General features: G+C 43.2%; 1 protein-coding gene across 1 annotated transcript in view; it reads right to left on the reverse strand.

The window, feature by feature from the left end:
* The window catches only part of LOC140200788 (janus kinase and microtubule-interacting protein 2-like), a 126,124-nt gene that overhangs the window by 14,526 nt on the left and 84,859 nt on the right, over window positions 1-26,739 (reverse strand). The window contains exons 14-18 of the mRNA XM_072264396.1: window positions 25,303-25,356; window positions 19,010-19,075; window positions 10,725-10,793; window positions 8,650-8,727; window positions 52-255 (exon numbers count right to left, since the gene is read on the reverse strand). Coding sequence (XP_072120497.1) covers window positions 52-255; window positions 8,650-8,727; window positions 10,725-10,793; window positions 19,010-19,075; window positions 25,303-25,356 — 471 coding nt within the window. The remainder of the gene's footprint in view (window positions 1-51; window positions 256-8,649; window positions 8,728-10,724; window positions 10,794-19,009; window positions 19,076-25,302; window positions 25,357-26,739) is intronic.

A 26,739-nucleotide genomic window follows, 5' to 3' on the forward strand; every position in this document is an offset into this window, starting at 1 on the left:
TTGAAACAGATTGTGCGATTTTGGAAGGTGCCATTTATTTTTAAGCCTCACCTGATGCGCTTGCTGCAGCAGTTCCATTCGCTCCTGCAGGATTTGGCAGTCATACTCCCTGCTCTTTCTCAGCATCTGACGTCTCAGTTTCTCCACTGCAGTTCGCAGGTCATCCTTTTGCTTCTCTGTTAGTGATTCTCCAAGTTTAATCACGGTGTCTTGCTGTAGTGCATTGTACAGTGTAGCCTCCAGCTCCTGGATATGCTGAAAAGACAGATTTGACATGGAGGAAGGCAGAACAAGCAAGGAAAATGCTGCATGCTGAAAATAGTCAATATTATTTCTGGGCAGACATGTGTCCAATACTTTGGGTCTCTTTTTTTTCTCCTAGTATTTTATACCTTTAGTATTCCAGCTCATCAATTTCAGCTTTCACTCATACAAGAATGGCTGGGAGTGTCATTGGACTATTTTGCCCGGGGTACCCATCATGATTATGGACTTCTCAACGGGAACCATTGAATACAAGATGGAAGAACCACAGTTAGTTATTGTCTCACTATCCTGGGAGCATTAAGACAAGTCATGGAACCTCCACAGCTGCAACTTCCTCTCCACACTCCCCACCACCTACTAATCAGGGTTGATATCTAACAACTCTACACAGATGTGGACTTAACGCGGAGATCTAAGCCTGATTACATCAATGCCAGGTGGGAATCAGGTTCCCAAATATTCTAAGATTTATTTAAAACATTTACCCTCAACTTAAAACATCCAATACAAAGACTTCCAAAATGATCTGCATGTGGTTCTGTATTGTACTTTGCACTAACTGTAGTCCAGATACTTTAAATTTAGCTCCATTATCTGAATGGTGTGGATTCTCAGTGAGCTTCTGGAATGAATCATATCCTTAAATGAGAACCTGCTTATTTGAAAGACTATAAGCAATGTAACTTCCTACTTAGAACCTGCATAGAAAGGGAGGTAACAATCTGAATCAGTAACAAAAGAAGCAATTTTAAATAGCACCATGTATATTATCTACATGAGAACAAATGTATGTACTTAATGTAAAGGGATTCATCCCTCATCTGGATTCCATAATCTTTAAGCAGTGACTTTATTCAGTTGTTACTTTCCCCATCAACTTTCCAAATATGCCCACACTGAACTACTAAACTTAAGAATCTCTTAGTGTGGGAGTAATGCAATCAAAAATGTGTTGGGTCACATGAGGCTCAGTTACTATCTGAACCTTTCGAGGAAGTGGAGTATTCTCCAAATCTCAAAAGTTTGTTTCTAAAGCAGACTCTTCACTAACAATACTTTTGATTCTTTCTTTCTCACAGGAGTTTCATTCATGTTCATATTTGCCACTTACATCTACTGGCAAATTCAAGTTCTTTCCACATAGCCTATTGATCCCTGACAGGATGAAAGGAACTTTGAAATGTTACACTTTTGCACTGATGTGATCAACTTACAGGAAAAGTGTGCTTTACTAACAAATGAATTTCATTTAAACTTCTCTGAGATAATCCACAAGTCACGAAGAAATACTCCTCAGTTAGATGGCCAGAGCACCAGAGAAATTGAGTCATAACTCAGCAGAGAACAGTTGAGAAACATTTCCATAGAAACCATAGAAACTATAGAAACTACAGCACAGAAACAGGCCCTTTGGCCCTTCTTGGCTGTGCCGAACCATTTTCTGCCTAGTCCCACTGACCTGCACATGGACCATATCCCTCCATACACCTCCCATCCATGTATCTGTCCACTTTATTCTTAAATGTTAAAAAAGAACCCGCATTTACCACCTCGTCTTGCAGCGCATTCCATACTCCCACCACCCTCTGTGTGAAGAAACGCCCCCTAATGTTCCCTTTAAACTTTTCCCCCTCACCCTTAACCCATGTCCTTTGGTTTTTTTCTCCCCTTGCCTCAGTGGAAAAAGCCTGCTTGCATTCACTCTATCTATACCCATCATAATTTTATATACCTCTATCAAATTTCCCCTCATTCTTCTACGCTCCAGGGAGTAAAGTCCTAACCTATTCAACCTTTCTCTGTAACTGAGTTTCTCAAGTTCCAGCAACATCCTTGTAAATCTTCTCTGCACTCTTTCAACCTTATTTATATCCTTCCTGTAATTTAGTGACCAAAACTGAACACAATACTCCAGATTCGGCCTCACCAATGCCTTATACAACCTCATCATAACATTCTAGCTCTTATACTCAATACTTCGATTAATAAAGGCCAATGTACCTAAAGCTCTCTTTACGACCCTATCTACCTGTGACGACACCTTTAGGGAATTTTGTATCTGTATTTCCAGATCCCTCTGTTCTACTGCACTCCTCAGTGCCTTACCATTAACCCTGTATGTTCTACGTTGGTTTGTCCTTCCAACGTGCAATACCTCACACTTGTCAGTATTAAACTCCATCTGCCATTTTTCAGCCCATTTTTCCAGCTGGTCCAAGTCCCTCTGCAGGCTCTGAAAACCTTCCTCACTGTCTACTACACCTCCAATCTTTGTATCATCAGCAAACTTGCTAATCCAATTTACCACATTATCATCCAGATCATTGATATAGATGACAAATAACAATGGACCCAGCACTGATCCCTGTGGCACACCACAAGTCACAGGCCTCCACTCAGAGAAGCAATTCTCTACCACCACTCTCTGGCTTCTTCCATCGAGCCAATGTCTAATCCAATTTACCACCTCTCCATGTATACCTAGCGACTGAATTTTCCTAACTAACCTCCCATGCGGGACCTTGTCAAAGGCCTTACTGAAGTCCATGTAGACAATATCCACTGCCTTCCCTTCATCCACTTTCCTGGTAACCTCCTCGGAAAACTCCAACAGATTGGTCAAACATGACCTACCACGCACAAAGCCATGTTGACTCTCCCTAATAAGCCCCTGTCTATCCAAATGCTTGTAGATTCTGTCTCTTAGTACTCCCTCCAATAACTTACCTACTACTGACGTTAAACTCACCGGCCTATAATTTCCCGGATTACTTTTTGATCCTTTTTTAAACAACGGAACAACATCAGCCACTCTCCAATCCTCCGGCACTTCACCTGTAGACAGCGACATTTTAAATATTTCTGCCAGGGCCCCTGCAATTTCAACACTAGTCTCCTTCAAGGTCTGTGGGAACACTCTGTCAGGTCCCGGGGATTTATCCACTTTAATTTTCCTCAAGACAGCAAGCACCTCCTCCTTTTCAATCTGTACAGTTTCCATGGTCTCACTACTTGATTCCCTCAATTCCATAGATTTCATGCCAGCTTCCTTAGTAAATACAGACGCAAAAAACCTATTTAAGATCTCCCCCATTTCCTTTGGTTCCGCACAAAGCCGACCACTCTGATCTCAAGAGGACCAATTTTATCCCTTACAATCCTTTTGCCCTTAATATACTTGTAAAAGCTCTTTGGATTCTCCTTCACTTTGGCTGCCAAGGCAACCTCATGTCTTCTTTTAGCCCTCTTGATTTCTTTCTTAAGTATTTTCTTGCACTTCTTATACTCCTCAAGCACCTGATTTACCCTGTTTCCTATACATTTCATACAATTCCCTCTTCTTCTTTATCAGAGTTGCAATATCCCTTGAGAACCAAGGTTCCTTATTCCTATTCAATTTGCCTTTAATCCTGACAGGAACATACAAACTCTGCACTCTCAAAATTTCCCCTTTGAAGGCTTCCCACCTACCAATCACATCTTTGCCAGAGAACAACCTGTCCCAATCCACGCTTTTTAGATCCTTTCTCATTTCTTCAAATTTGGCCTTTTTCCAGTTCAGAACCTCAACCCTAGGACCAGATCTATCCTTGTCCATGATCAAATTGAAACTAATGGTGTTATGATCACTGGAACCAAAGTGCTCCCCTACACAGACTTCCGTCACTTGCCCTAATTCGTTTCCTAACAGGAGATCCAATATTGCATCCCCTCTAGTTGGTCCCTCTATATATTGATTTGGAAAACTTTCCTGAACACATTTTACAAACTCTAAACCATCTAGACCCCTAACAGTATGGGAGTCCCAATCAATGTATGGAAAATTAAAATCCCCTACCACCACAACTTTATGTTTCCTGCAGTTTCCTGCTATCTCTCTGCAGACTTGCTCTTCCAAGTCTCGTTGACTATTGGGTGGTCTGTAATACAATCCCACTAATGTGGCCATACCTTTCCTGTTTCTCAGCTCCACCCATAAGGACTCAGTAGACAAGCCCTCTAATCTGTCCTGCCTGAGCACTGCTGTAATATTTTCCCTAACAAGCAATGCTACTCCCCCACCTTTCACTCCTCTGCCTCGATCACATCTGAAACATCGGAACCCTGGAATATTAAGCTGCCAGTCCTGTCCCTCCTGTAGCCAAGTTTCACTAATTGCTACAACATCATAATTCCACATGTCAATCCACGCCCTCAACTCATCCGCCTTCCCCACAATACTCCTAGCATTGAAATATATACACCTCAGAAGATTTTTACCACCACTCACAACCTTTCTATCAGCGGATTTGCTTAAACCTTCAACATCATTTATTTTCACCCCAGCCACACTGTCAGCTCTGGCACTCTGGTTCCCATCCCCCTGCAAATCTAGTTTAAAGCCTCCCCAGTAGCACTAACAAACCTCCCTGAAAGGATATTGGTCCCCCTGTGGTTCAAGTGTAACCCGTCTCTCTTGTACAGGTCCCACCTGCCCCAGAAGAGGTCCGAATGATCCTGAAATCTGAAACCCTGCCCCCTACACCAGTTCCTCAGCCACTTGTTCCTCCTCCAGAGCATCCTATTCCTACCCTCACTGGCACCTAGCACAGGTAGCAGTCCTGAGATTACCACCCTAGAGGTCCTGCTTTTCAACTTCCTACCAAGCTCTCTATACTCACTGTCCAGGACCTCCTCACTCTTCCTTGCTATGTCATTGGTACTGATGTGCACCACGACATCTGGCTGGTCACCCTCCCACTTCAGAATGTCATGCAATCGATCAGAGACATCCTTGACCCTGGCGCCTGGGAGGCAACAGACCATCCTGGATTCTCTGTCACGACCACAGAACCTCCTGTCTGTACCCCTAACTATCGAGTCCCCTATCACTACCGCTCTCCTCTTTTCCCCCCTCCCTTCTGCACTGCAGAGCCAGACTCAGTGCCAGAGATCCGGCTACTGCAGCTTGTCCCAGGTAAGTCATCCCCCACAACAATATCCAATGCGGTATACTTGTTGTTGAGGGGAATAGCCACAGGGGAACCCTGCTCTGCCTGCCCTTTCCTCTTCCCTCGCCTGACAGTGACCCAATTTCCTGTCCTCTGCTCCTTTGGCGTAACTACCTCCCTGTAGCTACTGTCTATAATCTCCTCATTCTCCCGAATGATCCGCAGGTCATCCAGCTCCTGCTCCAGTTCCCTAACGCGGTTTGTCAGGAGCTGCAGCTGGATGCACTTCTTGCAGGTGTCATTGTCAGGGACACCGGAGGGCTCCCTGACTGCCCACATCCTGCAAGAGGAGCATTCCAACATCCTGCCTGGCATTCTCTCTACACTAGACAATCTGAACAAAAAACTTACCAAAACCTACCCTGGCCTCTGCCTGTTCTCGCCGAAGCCTGTTTGAGCCAAAGCCGTCCCGCTCGGACTCAGTCCACTCCGACGATGGCCACTGTATATGGTGGTCTGCTTTTAAACCTTGGCGCGCTACATCACGCGCCTGTGCAGTGCAGACCCTTCTCCCCGAGCAGTGTTTAAAAAAAACACGACTTTTTCTACCCGATTTCTTCACTCCTTCTCAGCTGCTTGCTTCGACTGAAACAAGAACCGTTGAAAAATTTCTCTTTTTAAACCTTGGCGTGCAAGCGCCTGATTTACCCCCTGATTTACTTCAAATCTGCAGACCTGGGTTGTCAGATAAACAGACCCCTCAATTCACTTCATACAAAACTTTACTTATGTAATTCAATGCCTCAATGTTAGTGTGATTACACTCTCAATTGTTGAATGATGAATATGATGTATACTTAAGAATACCTGCATGCAATGAACAATCTATACATGGGATAGTGAATATTTTATATGTAGTACAAAGAACATCCCTGTACAATCATCCCTGAAACAAAGAAATCAGTTGTAGCCTGTCTGAATGATTACCATCCCATTGCCCTGACCCCCATAGTGATGAAATGTTTTGAACGGCTTGTCAAGCCTCATATCACAGCCAGCCTCCCCTCATCGCTGGATCCTCTACAGTTTGCTTATCATCCAAATCGCTCTACGAAGGACACAATACCCACCACACTGCACACAGTTCTCTCTCACTTGGACAACAAAGACACTTATGCCAGATTCCTGTACATTGATTTCAGTTCAGCGTTCAATACCATCATCCTGCAGAGACTAGTGGAGAAACTGTCGCTGCTTGGCCTTAACATTGTCATGTGTCGCTGGATTCTGGATTTCTTGACAGAGAGACCACAGTCAGTCCGTGTTGGCAGGAACTTCTCTGACTCCATCACACTGAGCACTGGATCCCCACAAGGCTGTGAGCTTAGCCCGTTGCTGTTTACACTGCTAACACATGACTGTGCAGCCAGATTCAAGGAGAACCTGATCATTAAATTTGCAGATGATACCACAGTGGTGGGGCTCATCAGCAAAAATGATGAAACTACGTACAGGGAGGAGGTCAAACACCTAGAGAGCTGGTGCAGGGATAACAACTTGATGCTTAATGTCACCAAAACCAAGGAGATGATCGTCGATTTCAGACGGTCTCAGCCTGAGCACATACCCCTCAGCATCAGTGGCTCCACAGTGGAGAGAGTGGAAAACATCAAGTTGCTTGGGGTGCAGATCTCGGACAATCTCACCTGGTCCAGGAACACCACTGGGATTGTGAAACGGGCCCAGCAGAGATTGCACTTTCTGAGGAAGCTTAAACAAGCATCACTCCCCACTAACATCTTAACTATATTCTACAGAGGGGTGGTTGAGGGTGTGCTGACCTTTTGCATCACAACCTGGTACTCCAGCTGCAGTGCTGTCGACAAAAAAGCCTTGCAGAGGGTGGTTAGGGGAGCAGAGAAATTTATTGGGGTCTCCCTACCTTCTGTCCAAGACCTCTTTCAGAGTTGATGCCTCCAGAAGACACGGTACATCATTAAAGATCCCTCACACCCTCTCCATGAACTGCTTCTTCTTCTGCCATCAGGCAAACGTTACAGGAGCATTAAAACTAAAACCACAAGGCTACTAAACAGCTTCCTCCCATAGGCAGTCAGACTGCTAAATAGCTGCTCCACCTGACTCTACTTTGGACACTTTTAACTTGCACTGGACACTTATAACTGATTTTAACTGACATGTGGCTGTTGTGTTTTACTATTTATTGTTATGGTTATTATTTAGTGTTGCGTTTGTTATGTTATGATTGCACTGCTCCTGGGAAACGCTGTCTCATTCTGCCCTACAGAGCTGATGTACAGTTAGAATGACAATAAAGTTTTTTGAATATCTTGAATCGCTTGAACTCTCTGCATGGCTTAGAATGAGCAGCTTGTGCATGACATAATATGTGGAACACTGAACCTACATAAGCTCTTACAAAATACAGGTCGACATTCACTAATTCGACTACCTGTGATCCGGTTCCTTCGATAATCCGCACTGATTTCAAATTTTCCGCGCAACTGTAATTTCAAATTTTACGGGCCACCGTACCAATCTGCTGCGCATTGTTTTGGTTGCGCTAGATCTGTTCATGTGTTGGCACGCTCTTGTAAGCACAGACAGGCGATTCCTGCTTGTTTTCCTGCATTGATTAATATCATTTACGTGAGGAGCGACCGCCCAGCACCTGCCCGCCTCACCCGCCAGTGGCAGGGGAGCTGGCGTGCGCTGGTTCGGTCCACCTTCTCGCCCGCTTGCCAGCAGTCACGCACTGTCCTACGGCGTCGCCCGGCCAGCACTTCGTTCTCTTCTGCCTATGACCTCAGATCAGACGTGGTGACCCGCTGAATTTAAGCATATTTAAGTGGAGGAAAAGAAACTAACGAGGATTCCCTCAGTAACTGTGAGTGCAATGTAGTCTTTGGGATAACTGCAAGTCTGTGTCTTTGCTATCGCTTAGCTCATGCTTGAGTGCTGGTAGTGGGTGTGCTTTATCTTTTGCCGGTGGGGAGGGGGATTGTTGCTCGCTGCTGCTTACGTCCGGGAGGGAGGGGAGCTGGGGGTGGAACTTAGGGGTTCTAACATTTTAACTGTCGTTCATTTTTTGGGGCACTCCTCTGTTTTCATAGATGGTTGCGAAGAAAATGCATTTCAGGATGTATATTGTATACATTTCTCTGACATTAAATGAACCTTTGAATCCTTTGATATTTTAAAGGTATGATGAGGCATTTGTTATTGCTTAATGTGATCCTTCTGTAATTCGGCATTTTCACTAATCCGGCATTCCTCAGGTCCCAGTGGTGCCGGATTATAGAAGGTTGACCTGTACCTCGAAACAAAATACGATAAACATACAAAGGCACCTTTGCAGAGAGGAAAGCTAAATCTCTGTGTGAAAGCTATGCTGTATATTGGGGGATTAGCTCCATCAAAGATTATTTACCATGTATGCTTGGTCCAGGGCTTGCTTCCTGTAATCTAACTCTTCCTCCAGGTAGCCTTTTTGTTTGCAAAACATATCCTGCAAGAAAAAGAATATCTGCTTAATTCTCACCACTCCTTGGTTGGCTCTCCCTACTGCATGATGAATGTCCCATACCCTACATCCTACTTCACCTACTTCTCCTTCAGCCCACAGGAACAGAATCAGACAGTGTACACACAAAGGCTCGTCAATTACTTGACAACCTCCTGCCAGGAGCAGAAGGCTGTAACCCCTTGAAGATAGATGGTTCCTCCAGTGGACAGTGTTCTTCACCAAGCAAAAAGCAAGAAGCTGTTGGTACTCAGCAGGCCAGGCAGCATTTATGGAGGGAAATGGAGAATCAACATTTTGGGTCTAGTCCATTTGCCTGGACTGAAGGATAGATAAGAAACAGGTAGGATAAGAAAGATGGAGGAAAGGGATGGAGCAAGGGCGACCAGCACTTTGGTGAAGGATATTCTGTGGTTCGACTGTGGGAATAAATGGATCCAGGTGAGGGGAGGTGAGGAGGCAAGAATGGAAATCGCAGTAGGTGGGAGGCGATAGGTGGAGGCAACAAAGGGCTGAAGATGAAGGAATTTGATAGGAAAGAAAGTTGGAGCATGGAATCAAGCGAGGGAGGTGGAGAGCACAGATGGCAGCAGTGGGAGATGGGACCCAATAGAAGCAGCTTATGGGGAGGGGCAGGTGAAAAGAAACAGGGTGATGGGGAATAGGATGAGTACAGGAAGAAATGGGTGGATCACGAGGAGAGACAAAGGGGACGGGGGGAAAACAGTTGCTGGGGGACAATGTAGCTTTCATGTCATCAAGTTGTAGACCACCCAGGTGGAATATGAGGCACTGTCATGTTTTGCCTCACCCTAGTAGTAGAGGAAGCCAAGGACTGACAAGTTAGTATGGGAATTGAGAATGGAATTAAAATGACTAGCAATCAGGAGCTCCAGATGGCCACAGTGGTCACCTAGTTTGCACTGGGATCACCGATGTTGAGGAGACCACATTAGCAATAGCAGATGCAATAAATAAGGCTGGAGGATTTGCATGGGAATACAGGAATTCACTCCCCTACTCTGCTTCATACCTGGATTGAGCTATTGTCTGTCAGCTCTTGCTGCCCTCCTTTCCTTCACCTTTTAATACTGTCTATTTCCTCTCTACCTTTCGGTCCAGGTGAAGGATCTCAACCTAACAAACTGACTGTCCACTTCCTTCCATAGATGCTGCCTGTCTCAGTGAGTTCCTTAAATATCTTGTTTTCTTTTGCTCTGGATTTCAGCAGTCTCTTGTGTTCCTTGCCAATTTGAGTTGATCTAACAACACATTTCCCCCCTCTCCCAATGTTGCAGCAGTGATAGCTTGGAAGAGTTGTTTAGATCATTGTACATCTCTCGAGATGTGCAAAGATCGTACCTGTTAAACGTTGATAGCTGAAAGAGCTTGCTTTTTGTCAATTCATAATACCATGATAGTCAGAAAGTGTTGTTAAAGCAGTAACACTTACAGATCTTTTTTTAAAATTTAAATACTGCAAATGACAATTATGACCTTAATATGACTTCAAAAACCATAGATGAGTGACCCACAACATTGCTATTAGTAGGGAATAAAACAATTTCTAGCCTTACAATTTGTATGTACATTCATCCTAAAGCTCCATAAATCCATGGATATGCCAATGGTTTGAAATCTGGCTCACCAGGTCCCCATTAAACAGTGTTCCTGTTTCCCACACTCCTTTTAAACTCACTAGGATCACATCTCCCACCCTCCCTTTAAACTTACAGTCTTCACTGGAAAATTTATTATGCTGTTGTGTAACTTGCAAAGGAAAAAAAAAACAAAACATATGTGTGCTGGGTTATAATTACAAGTAATATCTAATAGACCATAAAATTCTGCTGGTCCAGCATCACCAAATTCATGAGGCTGCCAGATTACTGGATTCTACCACAGATACTATTAGATAGAGGGAAAGATGTATTACAGTTTCAAGCTGTTCAATTAGACACAATGAAAATTATGTTACTTACCATCTCAATCTCCAAATCTATCATCTTCTGATGAAGGGCAGCCTCCGTACCCTCAATCTGTTGCAGCCACTGAAAACAATAAATGTGTTAGTGTTAATACTGAAAGCATGACATCCACTGCAGTAGTTTGTTAGTACAGAGACCTTTCAACTTTGCCAGTTAGAGGATCATAATTAATTTATTATGCATCCATTAACTTGGTGTACATTATAGTAATTCATAGCCTCTGGATGCCTGTGAACATCAGAAACCTCAGATTTAGATCTTGGGCTCTTTGACCAATTGTTCATGTCCTCATTTTCATAAACATTCCCAAGGTTATCAATAAGTTGGATCTAATTTTCATTTTAGTCAGAATAACTAACTTTAGTAGTCAGAATGAGCACTGTTTATATCAGATACTGAATGGACAGTCCAGTCCATAAATCATTCATTATCATCATGTGCCATGTTTTATGACATAGGCAATCATGGTCTTCCATCTGAGAAGTTCTAATAAGCCCTTTAAAACTTTTCCCTGTCCATCCCTTGATGTAACTCATGATTGTCATGTGCTGCTGACCGTGACTTTTTCTTCCACCAATTTTTTCCGTCATTGCAAGATGTTCAAATTTCTCTTTCCGAGAAATTCCAGCTGCAATTTCCAATAAATCATTAGCCTAGAACAATACATAACATATTCTGAACATCATAAGAGAAGTTAATTATTATACGAATACCCATTGTAAAGATGTAACATAATTCCAAGTTGAAAAAAAAAGTACAGGGCATAAAAGAGGAAACTTTATGGTGATCCATTTTTTCTTCATTCGTTGATGCCACAATGCATATTGGTTTTCTTGTAAGGGTCGTTGTGATGTGCACTGCAGGCAGGATTCATTATCCTCTGTAGAGATCATATTAAGGGGAACTTCCAAGAATTCAGAGAACATTATAAAGGAGACAAAGAACCAAGGATAAGGCTACTGCTTTCTCTCTCTATGCTTTAGGACTGGTGAATACCAATCACCAAAGTGCCAGGAAAGGATAAATCCACCCTTGTTTCATTGGCTTCATTCCTTCTAATATATACCAGAACTATTTGCTCCTGTCAGATTAAAAGGTAAGGATAACAGGCTTAGAGAGATATTGATGCCCTAGTTAAGAAAAGGGAGGAGATGCATAGCAGGTATAGGCAGGAAGGAGCAAACCTCGTACATGAGGAGTATAAGAAATCTAAGGGAACAGTTAAGGAGGAAATCATATTGAATTAAAGAAGGCATGAGTTTGCTCTAGCACACAAGTTGAAGCAGAATCTCAACTACTTCTACAGATATATTAAGAGCAAAAGGATAGTAAGGGACAAAATTGGTCCTCTGAAATATCAGAGTGGTCATCTGCACATGGAGCTGGAAGATATGGAAGAGATCTTAAGCTGAATTTTTGTATCTGTATGCACTTGGGACACAGAGTCTATTGATGCGAGGCAAAGCAGTAGTGAAGTCATGGATCTCATTCAGGTTAGAGAGGAGGAGATGTTTGCTGTCTTGAGACAATTAGGGTGGATTATCCGCAGGGCCTGACGAAGTGTTTTACTGGACCCTAAGGGAAGCCAGTGCAGAAATTGCAGAGGCCCTAGCAGAGATATTTAAAAGGCCCTTAGCCACGTGCGAGGTGCCGGAGAATGGCAGAATAGCTAATATCGTTCCGTTGTCCAAGAAAGGCACTAAAAATAAGCTAGGAATTTATAGGCCAGTGAGTCAGCAGTGGTCAAGTTATGAATGGTATTCTAAGAGACCAGATATACAAGTATTTGGATAGACGGGGACTGATAGTCAACATGGCTTTATGCATGGTAGATCATGTCCATGCAATCTTAAAGAGTTTTTTGAGTAAGTTATCAGGAAAATTGATGAAGTCAAGGCAGTGAATGTTGTCTACCTGGTCTTTAGTAAGGCCTTTGACAAGGGGTCTCACATGGGAGGTTGGTCAAGAAGGTTCAATCTCTTGGCATTTAAGATGAGGTAGTACACATTGGCCTTGCAAGAGCAGCCAGGGAGTGGTAGCAGATGGTTGCCTCTCTGACTGGAGGCTTGTGACTAGTGGTGTGTCCCAGGGACTGGTGCTGTGTCTGTTGTTACTTGTCATCTACAGTAAAATGATCTGGATGATTTGGATGACCAAATTTGCAGATGACACTAAGATTGGTGTTGTAGTGGATAGCAAGCAAGACTATCAAAGCTTGCAGAATGCCCTGGACCAGCTGGAAAGTGGGCTAAGAAAATGACAGATGGAATTTAATGTAGCCAAGTGTGAAGTGTTGCACTTTGGGAAGACAAACCAGGGTAGGACTTGTATGGTAAGCACTGAGGAGTGTGGTAGAACAGAGGGATTTTGAAATACAGATCCATTATTCCTTGAAAATTATGTCATAGGTAGATAGCATCATAAAGAAAGCTTTTGTCACATTGGACTTTGTAAATCAAAGTATTCAGTACAGGAGTCGAAATGTTATTTTGAAGCTGTACAAGATATTGGTGAGGACTAATTTGGTGTATCGTGTGCAGTGATGGTCACCTACACATGGGGAAAAATTTAAACAAAATTGAAAGAGTGCAAAGTAAGTTTACAAGGATGTTGCTGAGACTGAAGATCTGAGTTTTAGGGAAAGATTGAATAGGTTATTACTTCATTCCCTAAAGCATAGAAGAATGAGGGGAGATTTGCAAGGTATGGAGGTATGCAAAATTATGAGAGGAATAGGATAAATGCCAGCAGGTTTTATCCTCTGAGATTGTGTGGACTAGAACTGGAGGTCATGGGTTAGGAATGAAAGGTGAAATGTTTAAGGGGAACATGAGAGGGAACTTCTTCACTCGGAGGGTGGTGAGCATGTGAAACGAGCTGCCAGCGGAAGTGATGGATACAGGTTCAATTTCAAGATTTAAGAGAAATTTGGATAGACAAATGGATGGGAGGGGTATGAAGGGCTATGGTCCAGGTGCAGGTATATGGGACTAGGCTGATTAATAGTTTGTCGTGGATTGGTTGGGCTGCAGGGCCTGTTTCTGTGCTGTAGTGCTCTACAATACTTCTATGATTTTATTTTTACTTTGTTAAATAATTGCAGTTTCTTTAAAGGAAACTAGTAATCACAAATTATTGAGTGCAAGGTCCAGTTTGGCAGAACGGGTCCTCATACTCAACAATTTCTTGCTTGGCTCCTCCTACTTTCTCCAAATTCGAGGTATAGCCATGGGCACACACAATTACTTTGCCTGCATTTTCATTGCCTATGTGGATCAATCCTTCTTCCAAGCCTTCCCTGGTAATGCTCATGGATTCTTTCTGTGCCAAATTGACTACTGCTTTGGTGTTGCTTCATGTTGAGTTTGTCAATTTCATCAACTTTGCCTCCAACTTCCACCCTGAGCTTAAATTTATTTGGTTCATTTCTGACACCTTCCTCTGCTTTCTCATTCTCTCTCTTTCTCCATCTCTGGAGACAAACTGTCAACAGACATCTGTTATAAACTTATTGACTTAACTTGACTACACCTCTTTCAAATCTGTCTCTTGTAAAAATTCTATTCACTTTTCTGAGTTCCTTCATCTCTACTGTATCTGTTCCCAGGATGAGGCTTTTCTTTCCAGGACATCAGAGATGACCTCCTTTTTCAAAGGAGAGGGTTTCCATTTTTCAAACATTGATGTTGCCCTCATCTGAATCTCCTCTATTCCCTGAACATCCGCTCTCACCTCATCTTCCTGCCACTTTAACAGTAATAGAATTCCTCTTGTCCTTACCTACCGCCCCATAAGCCTCAGCATCCAACATACCATTCTTCAGAATTTCCACCATCTTCAACCGGACCCTGCCACCAAACACATGTTCACCTCCCCTCAACTCTCTACTTTCTGCAGGGATCGCTCCTTCTGTGATTCCCTTGTCCTTTTGTGCCACCCCACTAACCTCCTTCCTGGCACTTACCACTGTATGCAGAAGAGTTACACCTGCCCACTCACCTCCTCACTCACCTCTATTCAGAGCCCCAAAGACTTATTCCAGGTGAGGCAACATTTCACCTGAAAATCTGCTGTATCTGGTGTTCTTGATGCAGCTTCCTCTACATTGGCAAGACCTAACATAGACTGGGGGACCACTTTGTTGAACACCTTCACTCCATCCGCAAAAAGTGGAATTTCACCTTCTAGTTTGTATTCCTTCCCCTCCCCCCCCCCAACCTTCTTATCTGGCTTCTTCCCCCCTTTCTTTCCAGTTCTGATGAAGGGTCTCAGTGGAAATGTCAACTGCTTGTTCATGTCCATGGATGTTGCCTGATCTGCTGAGCTTCTGCAGCATGTTATGTGCTTCTTTAAAGGAATGCCATTTTCAGGCATTGTAAAATTATGGACATTTTATAACCATATAACAATTACAGCACGGAAACAGGCTATCTCGGCCCTTCTAGTCCGTGCCAAACTCTTACTCTCACCTAGTCCCACCGACCTGCTGGTAAAACATTTTCTGAAGTTGCTATAGAACCGACGCTAAACATTGCAGTGTTTTCCTTGTTAAATCTAGCTATTTTCTTCTTGGATGTTGATAATCATTTACAGATTCCTTTCCACATTACAATGCAGTAACCTTAGAACAGAACTACACTGCCAGAGCCAATGAACCATGCTTATGTTTACAAAGCTTTCTCTTCTCTCTCTGTGCTTGTGCTACAGAACAATTGTCACCATCAAGGTCAAACTATAACTGTAGCAGAGTCTTCTTTAAGAACTAGCATTCGGAACAAATCCAGCCAATAAAGGCAAGCGTCACACATGTAGGCTTAAAGAGTCTAATATGAAACCTGGTTTGAATAAACCCAACAAAATTGCAAGTGACTACTGGCCAACAGCCAGCACCGAGCATTTGCTTGATGTTAATTGTCCATCCTACGAAGAGGGGAAATATAGAGAACATGGTGTTATTCAGAAGCTTGGTGAGGCCAGATTCTGTAGAACTGAGACACAGGTGTGGGATTGCATAGCACAATAAACCCAGTGTAGGAACCCTGTTACTCCTGCTGCTGCTTTGTTCTGGGCAGGCAGATCCATTTACATTGTCCATTGTCAGAGGACAGCCCTTTTGACTTAAGCTTATCTCTATTACTGAAAGGTCTCCTGTACCAATCAAAATAAAGTAGTATTGGGGCTGCATGGGTCCCAACATGCACTCTTAAACACACCTGGGAGCAATTATAGTCAGGAGTCATAGACTGACAATTTTAAAGAACTTCTGATAGTGTTAACTAGCATTCTGCCACTTAGTGAAATTGGCGTATCATCTACAAATACTTTATGTTCATTTAGTGTCAGAGAGATGTTCAGCATGGAAGGTGGACTTTGGTGTATTGACTCCATTCCTACCAATACGCATGGTAGTGTAGTGGTTAGTACAATGGTTTACGGTACAGGGGACCCAGGTTCAATTCCCTCCACTGCCTGTAAGGTGCTTGTATGTTCTCCCTGTGACTGTGTGGATTATCTCTGTGTGCTCCAGCTTCCTCCCACAGTCCAAAGACCTACCGTTTGTTTGGATAATTAGTCATTGTAAATTGTCCCATGATTAGCCTAGGATTAAATCAGGGGATTGCTGGGTAGGGTGGCTCAAAAGGCTCGTCGGGCTTATTCTGCGCCGTAGCTCAATAAATAAATAAATAGTCATCTCCCTCAGCAATCCTACCTACATTAATCTTAATTTTTACTTTCCCCACATTCTCAACAGCTGCTCCCAAATTCTATTCATTTGTACACCAAGGCTAATTTACAGTGGCCAATTAAGCTACCATATTGTTGTGTTTTTTTTTATTTCAAAATATACTTTATTCAAAAATAAATATATACAATAAACCATTCAATAACTTTTCATCCTTTACATACGTTTCCATTATACTCAGTAAAATATCCGTGTTTATAGCCACCCACGTGGCACTCCAGTAGTTCAGCTTAGCATCTCATTGTTGAGGGGTATACTCCTCGCCCACCGACCCCTCCCACTCCCACGGGTGGAGAAAACCTATACTGTGGTCCTTCCCCACCGGGCCCTTGCGGTGGCTGCTCCAAGTTTCAGTGCGTCCCTCAGCACGTACTCCTGCAGCCGAGAGTGTGCCAGTCGGCAGCATTCTCCCACGGACATCTCCATGTGCTGGTAGATCATCAAGTTTCGGGCTGACCAAAGAGCGTCTTTCACCGAGTTGATGATCTGCCAGCAGCACCGGATGTTGGTCTCCGTGTGCGTCCCCGGGAACAGCCCGTAGATCAGACAGTCCTCTGTTACGCAGCTGCTGGGGATGAAACGTGACACTAGCGCGTCCATCCTCCTCTGCACCTTCTCTGCGAACTCACAATGTGCAAAGAGGTGGGTCACTGACTCCTCCTCACTGCAGTCCTCTCGTGGGCAGTGGGGTGCGGAAACAATGTTCCGGGCGTACAGGAGGGCTCTGACTGGGAGGGTCCCTCTCACCGCCAGCCAGGCGAGGTCTTGGTGCCTGTTAGTGAGATCTGGCGATGAGGCATTTTGCCAGATGAACTGGACAGTCTGCTCAGGGAACCACCCCACTGTGTCCATCACATCCTTCTCCTGCAGTGCCTGCAGGACACTTCGTGCCGACCACTGCCTGATGGCCTTGTGGTCAAAGGCGTTCTCCTGGAAGAACTTTGCTACGTGGGACAGGTATGCCGGCAACGACCAGCTGACTGGGGCGTTGCGCGGGAGTGGGGCCAGACCCATCCTTCGTAGCCAGGGCGACAAGTAGAACCTGGGCACATAGTGGTACTTGGTGCCCACATACCTGGGCTCTACACACAACCTGATGCAGCCACATACGAAGCTGGCCATCAGGGTGAGGGCGACATTGGGGACGTTCTTGCCCCGGTTGTCCAGGGACTTGTGCATGGCGGTCCGTCTCACCCGCTCCATCTTGGATCCTCAGACGAATCTGAAGACAGCCCGGGTGATTTCCGAGCTGTAGGAGCGGGGGACGGGCCAGACCTGCGCCAAGTACAGCAGCCCTGAGAGCACCTCACACCTGATGACCAGGTTCTTGCCCGTTATCGACAGGGAGCGCCCTCCCCACAGTCCCAGTTTCTGTTTCACCTTGGCAGTCCGCTCCTGCCGGTTCTTGTTGCACGCCTCAGTTGCGGGAGGAAAGTGTGGGACCCAGAGAAAACCCACACATTCACAGGGAGAATTCTACTAGCTGCAACACTGTACTGCCCACGTTTAAATGCCTGTGATGGGTGGGGATTGCCACTGCTATATGCACGTTCAGTTAAGAACCGCGTTCGTTGGAACACTGGCTTCCAAAATGTTAAACCAGACACTCTGCCTGCTCCTCACATTTTCAGTAAGTGTTAGCAGTATGTGCTAACATTATTACAGGTGTGTTAACTGTACCAATGTGCACAGAGAAGAACTACTTGCCATATTTAGCTAATATTTCACCACAGAGATGAATTTTGTAAAATAGACAATTAAAATAATGCTGAATATAGTGATAAAGGACTTTTGATTGGAAGGGGGGAGGTGTTGGAGGTGGGAGATCACAGGATAAAATCCCCAGGAACACATCCACCAGAGTAAGCAGATTGAACTCTCATTTTAGTGCAGTTCCACAATATAACCATTAGAGAGCAGCAAATGATTAAATTCCATCATATTTGTGAACCATAACATCCCCATAATATTACCTGTTATAAATACAACAGCAGTTCCTATAGCTTTATGTGGCTTTAATTTGTATATACAACTATAAGCAATAGAAATTCATGAATATTGCAAAAAATGGAATAGAATTATCCCTATGGTACAAAATTGACTGCTGAAGAACTGCTACATTTTCTGTTGTTTTACTCCAAAATGAGCTGCCATGGTTGGTGGACACAAATTCTGTGTTACAATAACCCAGAATTCCCTGACTATTCAGAATGTTGTTTATCTTTTTCTCCTGTGTACATGAGGGTGAAGTGCTGAGATGTCAATAACTAAAGAATGTAATGAAATAAATGCAAAAATCAGGCATTTTTCTTGAGGGAAGATTTCAAGAGGAAGTTGATCAAAATTTTTGGGGTGAAACAATTGTATGAGGACTGAAATGCTTTCAAGCCTTCCAGGTTTAGTGTAATTGGTAATAGTTTCTGAGTAAGTTTACCAGTTTTTTTTTTGCAAAAGACGCAGGATATTGTAAAATCTAGTCAGATGTTAATTTCCTTACAGAAACTTAAAAAATGTACAAATTAGTATTTGACTCTACCTTCTCAGCCAGAGACAGTACAGTGCTCGCCTGGATAATTGCCACTTGCTCCTCATTTCTGAGATTCTACAGGGGGAAAAGGGTGGGAATAAATGTTTCACTGTTAAATGTATTTGCACCGTAAAGATAGATCAGCTTGAATAGAAATGTTACTGAGAAAAAATATTAGAAATACAATGTTGGATGCAATTCAGCTGCAACCTAGCTGACATTTAAAATGCAAGACTAATTGTTTAACATCACGTATATTGAAATAGATTTGGCACTGTCTCCGACAGAGTCAGCCTGTGACATTTATTCATTTAATTCAATGGATAAGACTGGAGTTCTAACCCAGTGATTTTCCCACAAATGCAGACAGTCATTGTTGTCCTGAAGCTTAAGCACCAGACAGTGGAATATGCTGGATTCTACTCATCTTAAGCACACCTCATATAAGCTCCACTTATGGTACACAATACTCTTGTCAGGAAATATGTCAATAACAGCTTGCACCATAGAATTAAGAACAGTCATTAATCTGCCAGATTGTTTAGTTGTCATGACAGCAAAGAGCAAATTTAATCTCCACTTTCAATTTTAGATTAGTAGCTGGCTCAAATAGTGCAGCTGACAGCACTGCTGTGAGTACTCAATTTTTAATATCATCTTAGTCATCATCAGAATAATAATGATCTGAAACCATCATTATTGTAGTTCTGATGATGACTAAGGTGATGCTAAAATAGGGAAAAATTAAGATCCTCATAGAGAAATCGTCTGCTGTCTTCACCCACTTACAGTTACCTATATCCACAAACACACAAGCATTTGCACATGAAAACATTACAAAAATACAAACCGCATTCATTAGGTGTTTTTACATAAGCAACCATCTAAAAGCTGAAAAAATGACATAATGTGAGTGCACAGGAGGACCTCCCCTTCCGATTCCCAGCTCTTAACTCTGGAAGATGCGGGAAGAAATCAAAGACCTTCCCATAAGGATGGAGGAAAACATCCTCCATCACCCTCTGCAAAATAGATTTTAAAAAACCTCAGTGAAATTAACCAGGTTCATTGTTTAGCTATGGAACATTCTGTGTGGTGGTTGATTTTCTTTTGCTTTCTCAAACATACAACCTCTTGTCGTGATGGCAGTGAGCTTTTTCCTTAGCATTTTCATAGGGAGGATCTAGTGTTTGCTGGAAATATCTGTATCATTCTCTAAATATATAGAATAGTACAGCACATTACAGGCCCTTCGGCCCACAATGTTGTGCCGACCCTCAAACCCTGCCTCCCATATAAGCCCCCACCTTAAATTCCTCCATATACCTGTCTAGTAGTCTCTTAAACTTCACTAGTGTATCTGCCTCCACCACTGACTCAGGCAGTGCATTCCACACACCAACCACTCTCTGAGTACAAAACCTTCCTCTAATATCCCCCTTGAACTTCCCACCCCTTACCTTAAAGCCATGTCCTCTTGTATTGAGCAATGGTGCCCTAGGGAAGAGGCGCTGGCTATCCACTCTATCTATTCCTCTTATTATCTTGTACACCTCTGTCATGTCTCCTCTCATTCTCCTTCTCTCCAAAGAATAAAGCCCTCGCTCCCTTAATCTCTGATCATAATGCATATTCTCTACACCAGGCAGCAGCCTGGTAAATCTCCTCTGTACCCTTTCCAATGCTTCCACATCCTTCCTATAGTGAGGCGACCAGAACTGGACACAGTACTCCAAGTGTGGCCTCACCAGAGTCTTATAGAGCTGCATCATTACATTGTGACTTTTAAGCTCTGTCCCTCGACTTATGAAAGCTAATACCCCATAAGCTTTCTTAACTACCCTATCCACCCGTGAGGCAACTTTCAGGGATCTGTGGACATGTACCCCCAGATCCCTCTGCTCCTCCACACCACCAAGTATCCTACCATTTACCTTGTACTCCGCCTTGGAGTTTGTCCTTCCAAAGTGTACCACCTCACACTTCTCCGGGTTGAACTCCATCTGCCACTTCTCAGCCCACTTCTGCATCCTATCAATGTCCCTCTGCAATCTTTGACAATCCTCTACACTATCTACAACACCACCAACCTTTGTGTCGTCTGAAAACTTTCCAACCCACCCTTCTACCCCTACATCCAGGTCGTTAATAAAAATCATGGGAAGTAGAGGTCCCAGAACAGATCCTTGTGGGACACCACTAGTCACAATTCTCCAATCCGAATGTACTCCCTCCACCACGACCCTCTGCCTTCTGCAGGCAAGCCAATTCTGAATCCACCTGGCCAAACTTCCCTGGATCCCATGCCTTCTGACTTTCTGAATAAGCCTACCGTGTGCAACCTTGTCAAATGCCTTACTAAAATCCATATAGATCACACCCACTGCACTACCCTCATCTATATGCCTGGTTACCTCCTCAAAGAACCCTATCAGGCTTGTGAGACACGATCTGCCCTTCACAAAGCCATGCTGACTGTCCCTGATCAGACCATGATTCTCTAAATGCCCAGAGATCCTATCTCTAAGAATCTTTTCCAACAGCTTTCCCACCACAGACGTAAGGCACACTGGTCTATAAGTACCCGGACTATCTCTACTACCTTTTTTGAACAAGGGGACAACATTCGCCTCCCTCCAATCGAGGACATAAAGATCCTAGCCAGAGGCTCAGCAATCTCTTCCCTCGCCTCATGGAGCAGCCTGGGGAATATTCCGTCAAGCCCCGGGGACTTATCCGTCCTAATGTATTTTAGCGACTCCAACATCTCCTCTCCCTTAATATCAACATGCTCCAGAACATCAACCTCACTCATATTGTCCTCACCATCATCAAGTTCCCTCTTATTGGTGAATACCGAAGAGAAGTATTCATTGAGGACCTCGCTCACTTCCACAGCCTCCAGGAAATCTTCCCACCTTTATCTCTAATCGGTCCTACCTTCACTCCTGTCATCCCTTTTTTCTTCACATAACTGAAGAATGCCTTGGGGTTTTCCTTTACCCTACACGCCAAGGCCTTCTCATGCCCCCTTCTTGCTCTTCTCAGCCCCTTTTTAAGCTCTTTTCCTGCTTCCCTATATTCCTCAATAGACCCATCTGATCCTTGGCTCCTAAACCTCATGTACGCTGCCTTCTTCCACCTGACTAGATATTCCACTTCACTTGTCACCCATGGTTCCTTCACCCTACCATTCTTTATCTTCCTCACCAGGACAAATTTATCCCTAACATCATGCAAGAGATCTCTAAACATCGACCACATGTCCATAGTACATTTCCCTGCAAAAACATCTTCTCAATTCACACCCGCAAGTTCTAGCCTTATAGCCTCATAATTTGCCTTTCACCAATTAAAAATTTTCCTGTTCTCTCTGAATCTATCCTTTTCCATGATAATGCTAAAGGCCAGGGAGCGGTGGTCACTGTTCCCCAGATGCTCACCCACTGAGAGACCTGTGACCTGACCCGGTTCATTACCTAGTACTAGATCTAGTATGGCATTCCCCCTAGTCGGCCTGTCCACATACTGCGACAGGAATCCGTCCTCGACAAACTTAACAAACTCTGCCCCATCTAAACCCTTGGAACTAATCAGATGCCAATCAATATTAGGGAAGTTAAAGTCACCCATGATAGCAACCCTGTTATTTTTGCACCTTTCCAAAATCTGCCTCCCAATCTGCTCCCCTGTATCTCTGCTGCCATCAGGGGGCCTATAGAATACCCCCAATAGAGTAACTGCTCCCTTCCTGTTCCTGACTTCCACCCATACTGACTCAAAAGAGGATGCTGTTACATTACCCACCCTTTTTGTAGCTGTAATAGTATCCCTGACCAGTAATGCCACCCCTCCTCCCCTTTTTCTGCCTTCTCTATCCCTTTTAAAGCACTGAAATCCAGGAATATTGAGAATCCATTCTTGCCCTGGTGCCAGCCAAGTCTCTGTAATGACCACTACATCACTATTCCATGTACATATACAAGCTCTCAGTTCATCACCTTTGTTCCTGGTGCTTCTTGCATTGAGGTACACACACTTCAGCCCTTCTACCTTACTACCTTTACACCGCTTATTCTGCTTCTCTTTCCTCAAAGCCTCTCTATATGTTAGATCCAGCTTTACTCCGTGCACTTCTTTCACTGCTCTATCGCTCTGGGTCCCATCCCCCTTCCAAATTAGTTTAAACCCTCCCGAACCATGCTAGCGAACCATGCAAGGATATTGCTCCCCCTCGAGTTCAGGTGCAACCCATCCAACCTGTACAGGTCCCACCTTCCCCAGAAGAGATCCCAATGGTCCAAAAATCTAAAACCCTGCTCCCTGCACCAACTCCTCAGCCACGCATTCAACTGCTTTCTCCTCCAATTCTTACCGTCACTGTCACGTAGCACTGGCAGCAATCCTGAGAACGCCACCCTTGAGGTCCTGTTCTTCAGCCTTCTGCCTAGTTCCCAAAATTCACACTTCAGGACCTCATCCCTCTTCCTGCCTTTGTCATATATACAGAGTGTTTCACCCAATTACCCTTCACCCTTTTAAAAGAGCACGGAATCAGAGGAGCCACCAAAGGAAGCATCTCAACATACTTAGAAGGCTAAGGAAATTTGTGATGGTTCTATTGCCCTGCACCAATTTTTATAGGTGCACCACAGAAATCTGGATGCATTGCTGCATGGTATAGCAACTGCACTGCCCAGACATCAAGAAGTTGCAGAGAGTTGTGGACACAGCTCAGTCCATCAGAAAAACCAGTATCCCCTTCATAGACTCTAAATACACTGCACACTTCCTCAGGAAAGCAACCAACAATCAAGGAATCCATCCACACTTCCTTCTCTCCCTTCCAGTGGGCTAACACAGTAAAAACTTTATACCACCAGGCTCCGTCACAGCTTCTGACTCACTGATAAGTGTCTCTTGAATGGGCTTCTTGTACGATAGAGTTAAACTCTTGATCTCATTATCTACCTCGTTTTGGCCCTTGCACCTTATTGTATACCTGCACTGCACTCTCCCAGTCCCAGGAACTGTACCACTCTATTCTGCACTCTGTTACTGCTTTTTCCTTGCGTTACTCAATAATTGCATGGTTTGAAATAATCTAGATGGAAGACATACAGAGCAAAGATTTTCAAAGAATCTTAGTGCATGTGACAATAATAAATTAATTATCAAATGTGCGCCCCTGACTAAAACGCCCATTGGCTGTTTAACTATCAACACTATACTAACACACACAAAATGTTGGAGGAATGCACTGCACTCTCCTCTGTTACAGCAACACTTCATTCTGATCTCTGTGACTGTACTAATGTATTGAGTGATCCTTCTGAATGGCAGGCAGGCAAAGCTTTTCAAAGCACCTCAGTGATGTGACAACAGTAAACCAACTACCTTGTGTGATTCCTCTACTAACATGACCAAATCCTCAGTTGACATTAATTCCAATAGAGTATTTCTAATGAACAGACACCTGGTAGTGTCTAACTACCAAATGTGGGGAGCTGTCTCATTATTCCTTCTGTATTGATAATTAATGAGCTCATTAAAGAGCACTACCTCATTATTTATTTATTTAACTAATTATAAATAGTAGTCTTATGAGGATGTTTCCCATAATGAGGGACTGTAGGACCAGAGGGCACAGCCTTGGAATTCAGGGATGTCTATTTCAAAGAGAGATGAAGAAGAATTTCTTTAACCAGAGTGTGGTGAATCTCTGGAATTCATTACCACAGATGGATGTGGAGGCCAAGTCATTGGGTATACGTAAGACAGAAACTGATAGTTTCCTGATTGATCAGGGCATCAAAGGTTACGGGAAGAAGGCAGGCGAATGGGATTGAGAGGGATAATAAATCAGCCATGACAGAATAGTAGAGCAAATTCGATGGGCTGAATGGACTAACTCTACTCCGACAGGTTATGGACTTGCGCCTTGTGCTTTTAAACTGTACTGCTGCTGCAATTCAACACATTCCAACGTATAATTTCAAAGCAGCAAATTTCAGGTGATATAAAACAGAGACAATATACCCGATTCTGATTTCACTTGTTGCTGTGTGCCAAAGCCCTAATTAAGTGAGAATCCATACTCCTGTAAATTCAGTTCCATGTGGGTAATAGGTGACAGCTTGTCAAGCCACTCTCGTTGAACTACAAGCTCCTGGACTGAAACACAAGGTAACACTTGGGGAGGCGAAGGTGCTTTTGTTATAAAGAGAAAATCCATTGTTGCAGTGTTAAGTAATACAGAAATTTTGTGTACATACACAGCTCTGCATGGGAAAGAAACTTACCCCATTATCTCCCAGGATATCCAGCTGTTTGATGAGTTCATGGATAGACACATCCTGTGAAATAAATTAATCCACAGATATTTAGCAGGTTTAGTATCACTGATGTCATTTACAAATCAAACAACACAAATGTAAAAATGAATTATTATTTGATTATATGCACACCTTATAAGACAGATTGCAGCTTATGGTGAGAATGTCAAGAGGCACAATATAACATTTTGTTTGGAGTCTGAGATCTGATTGACAGGTCAAAAGGTACACTATATAGCAACACACACAAAATGCTGGAGGAACTCAGCAGGCAGACAGCATCTGTGGAAAAGAGTAAATGCTGACTGTTTTGTGTGTGTTGCTTGGATTTCCAGCATCTACAAATTTTCTCTTTTTTTTTGTGATGGGGCACAGTATATAGATGGTTTCACAATGGTGAATGTTATGTATTAAATATTTCAGTAACTATTTTGTAATATTGTAAATATATTGTTTAAGTATTCTTGATTGTTTCCAAAATTCATAATGAGTTATATGTAAAAGTATGTGAATGGCATACATCACCACGCCACCACGTCATACATGCGCACCGAACTAAAGTAAAAACTAAACGTACATGAAATATCCCTGCTTCTATGCTTTTATTTCAATGAGTTTTATTTTTTTGAGTTACAAAACATAATCATGGCAATGAATAAGTTTTAAAACGAATCTGAGATGACTACCTACCCGAGACATTCAAGTTTCAAAAAAAATGCAGCATGTTTTCTTCATAAGGTGAGAGAGACTTTCAAGTTTAACAAAAGGGCAGCATGATTTTTTTTTCAAGGGGAGAAAGATGGTCCAGATAAATTAAAAGACAGTAAATAAATGAAAATCATGGGTTTACTAACGGTGAGTACTGGGTGATAAAAATAATATTTTTTTTAAAAAATAGCATAAAAATGGTTGCCTACATCTGAAAGGTAGGTGATTTTGATTGTACAACAGATAACTGGGTTAAGATTACTGAAAAAAAAAGCTTTATTTTAAAGCAAATGGAATAGCAGAAGAGAAACAAGTGCCAGATTTGCAGAGAGTAACTGGTGGAAGAGCATACAGCTTGCTTATAAGTTTGACTACTGCAACCAAACCAGCCGAAGTACACTTTGCTGATATTGTGAACGTAATGCAGGAATGTTTAGAATCAAAACCATAATTGATTGCAGAATATTTTGGGTTTCATCAACAGAATCAAAAAGAAAGGGAGTCTATTTCAGCCTACGTGGCTGAATTGAAGAGATTATTTAAGCATTGTCAGTTCAATCATGGGCTTAAATGATGCACTGAGAGATCATTTAGTTTTTGGAATCTTACAAGAAAGTATTCAAAAATGGTGTCTGAGGCACAACTCACATTTGAAAGAGCTGGTGAAATTGCTGTATCAATGGAAACCGCACACAG

Source organism: Mobula birostris, chromosome 7 (genome assembly GCF_030028105.1).
Source record: "Mobula birostris isolate sMobBir1 chromosome 7, sMobBir1.hap1, whole genome shotgun sequence".
Lineage (NCBI taxonomy): Eukaryota > Metazoa > Chordata > Chondrichthyes > Myliobatiformes > Myliobatidae > Mobula > Mobula birostris.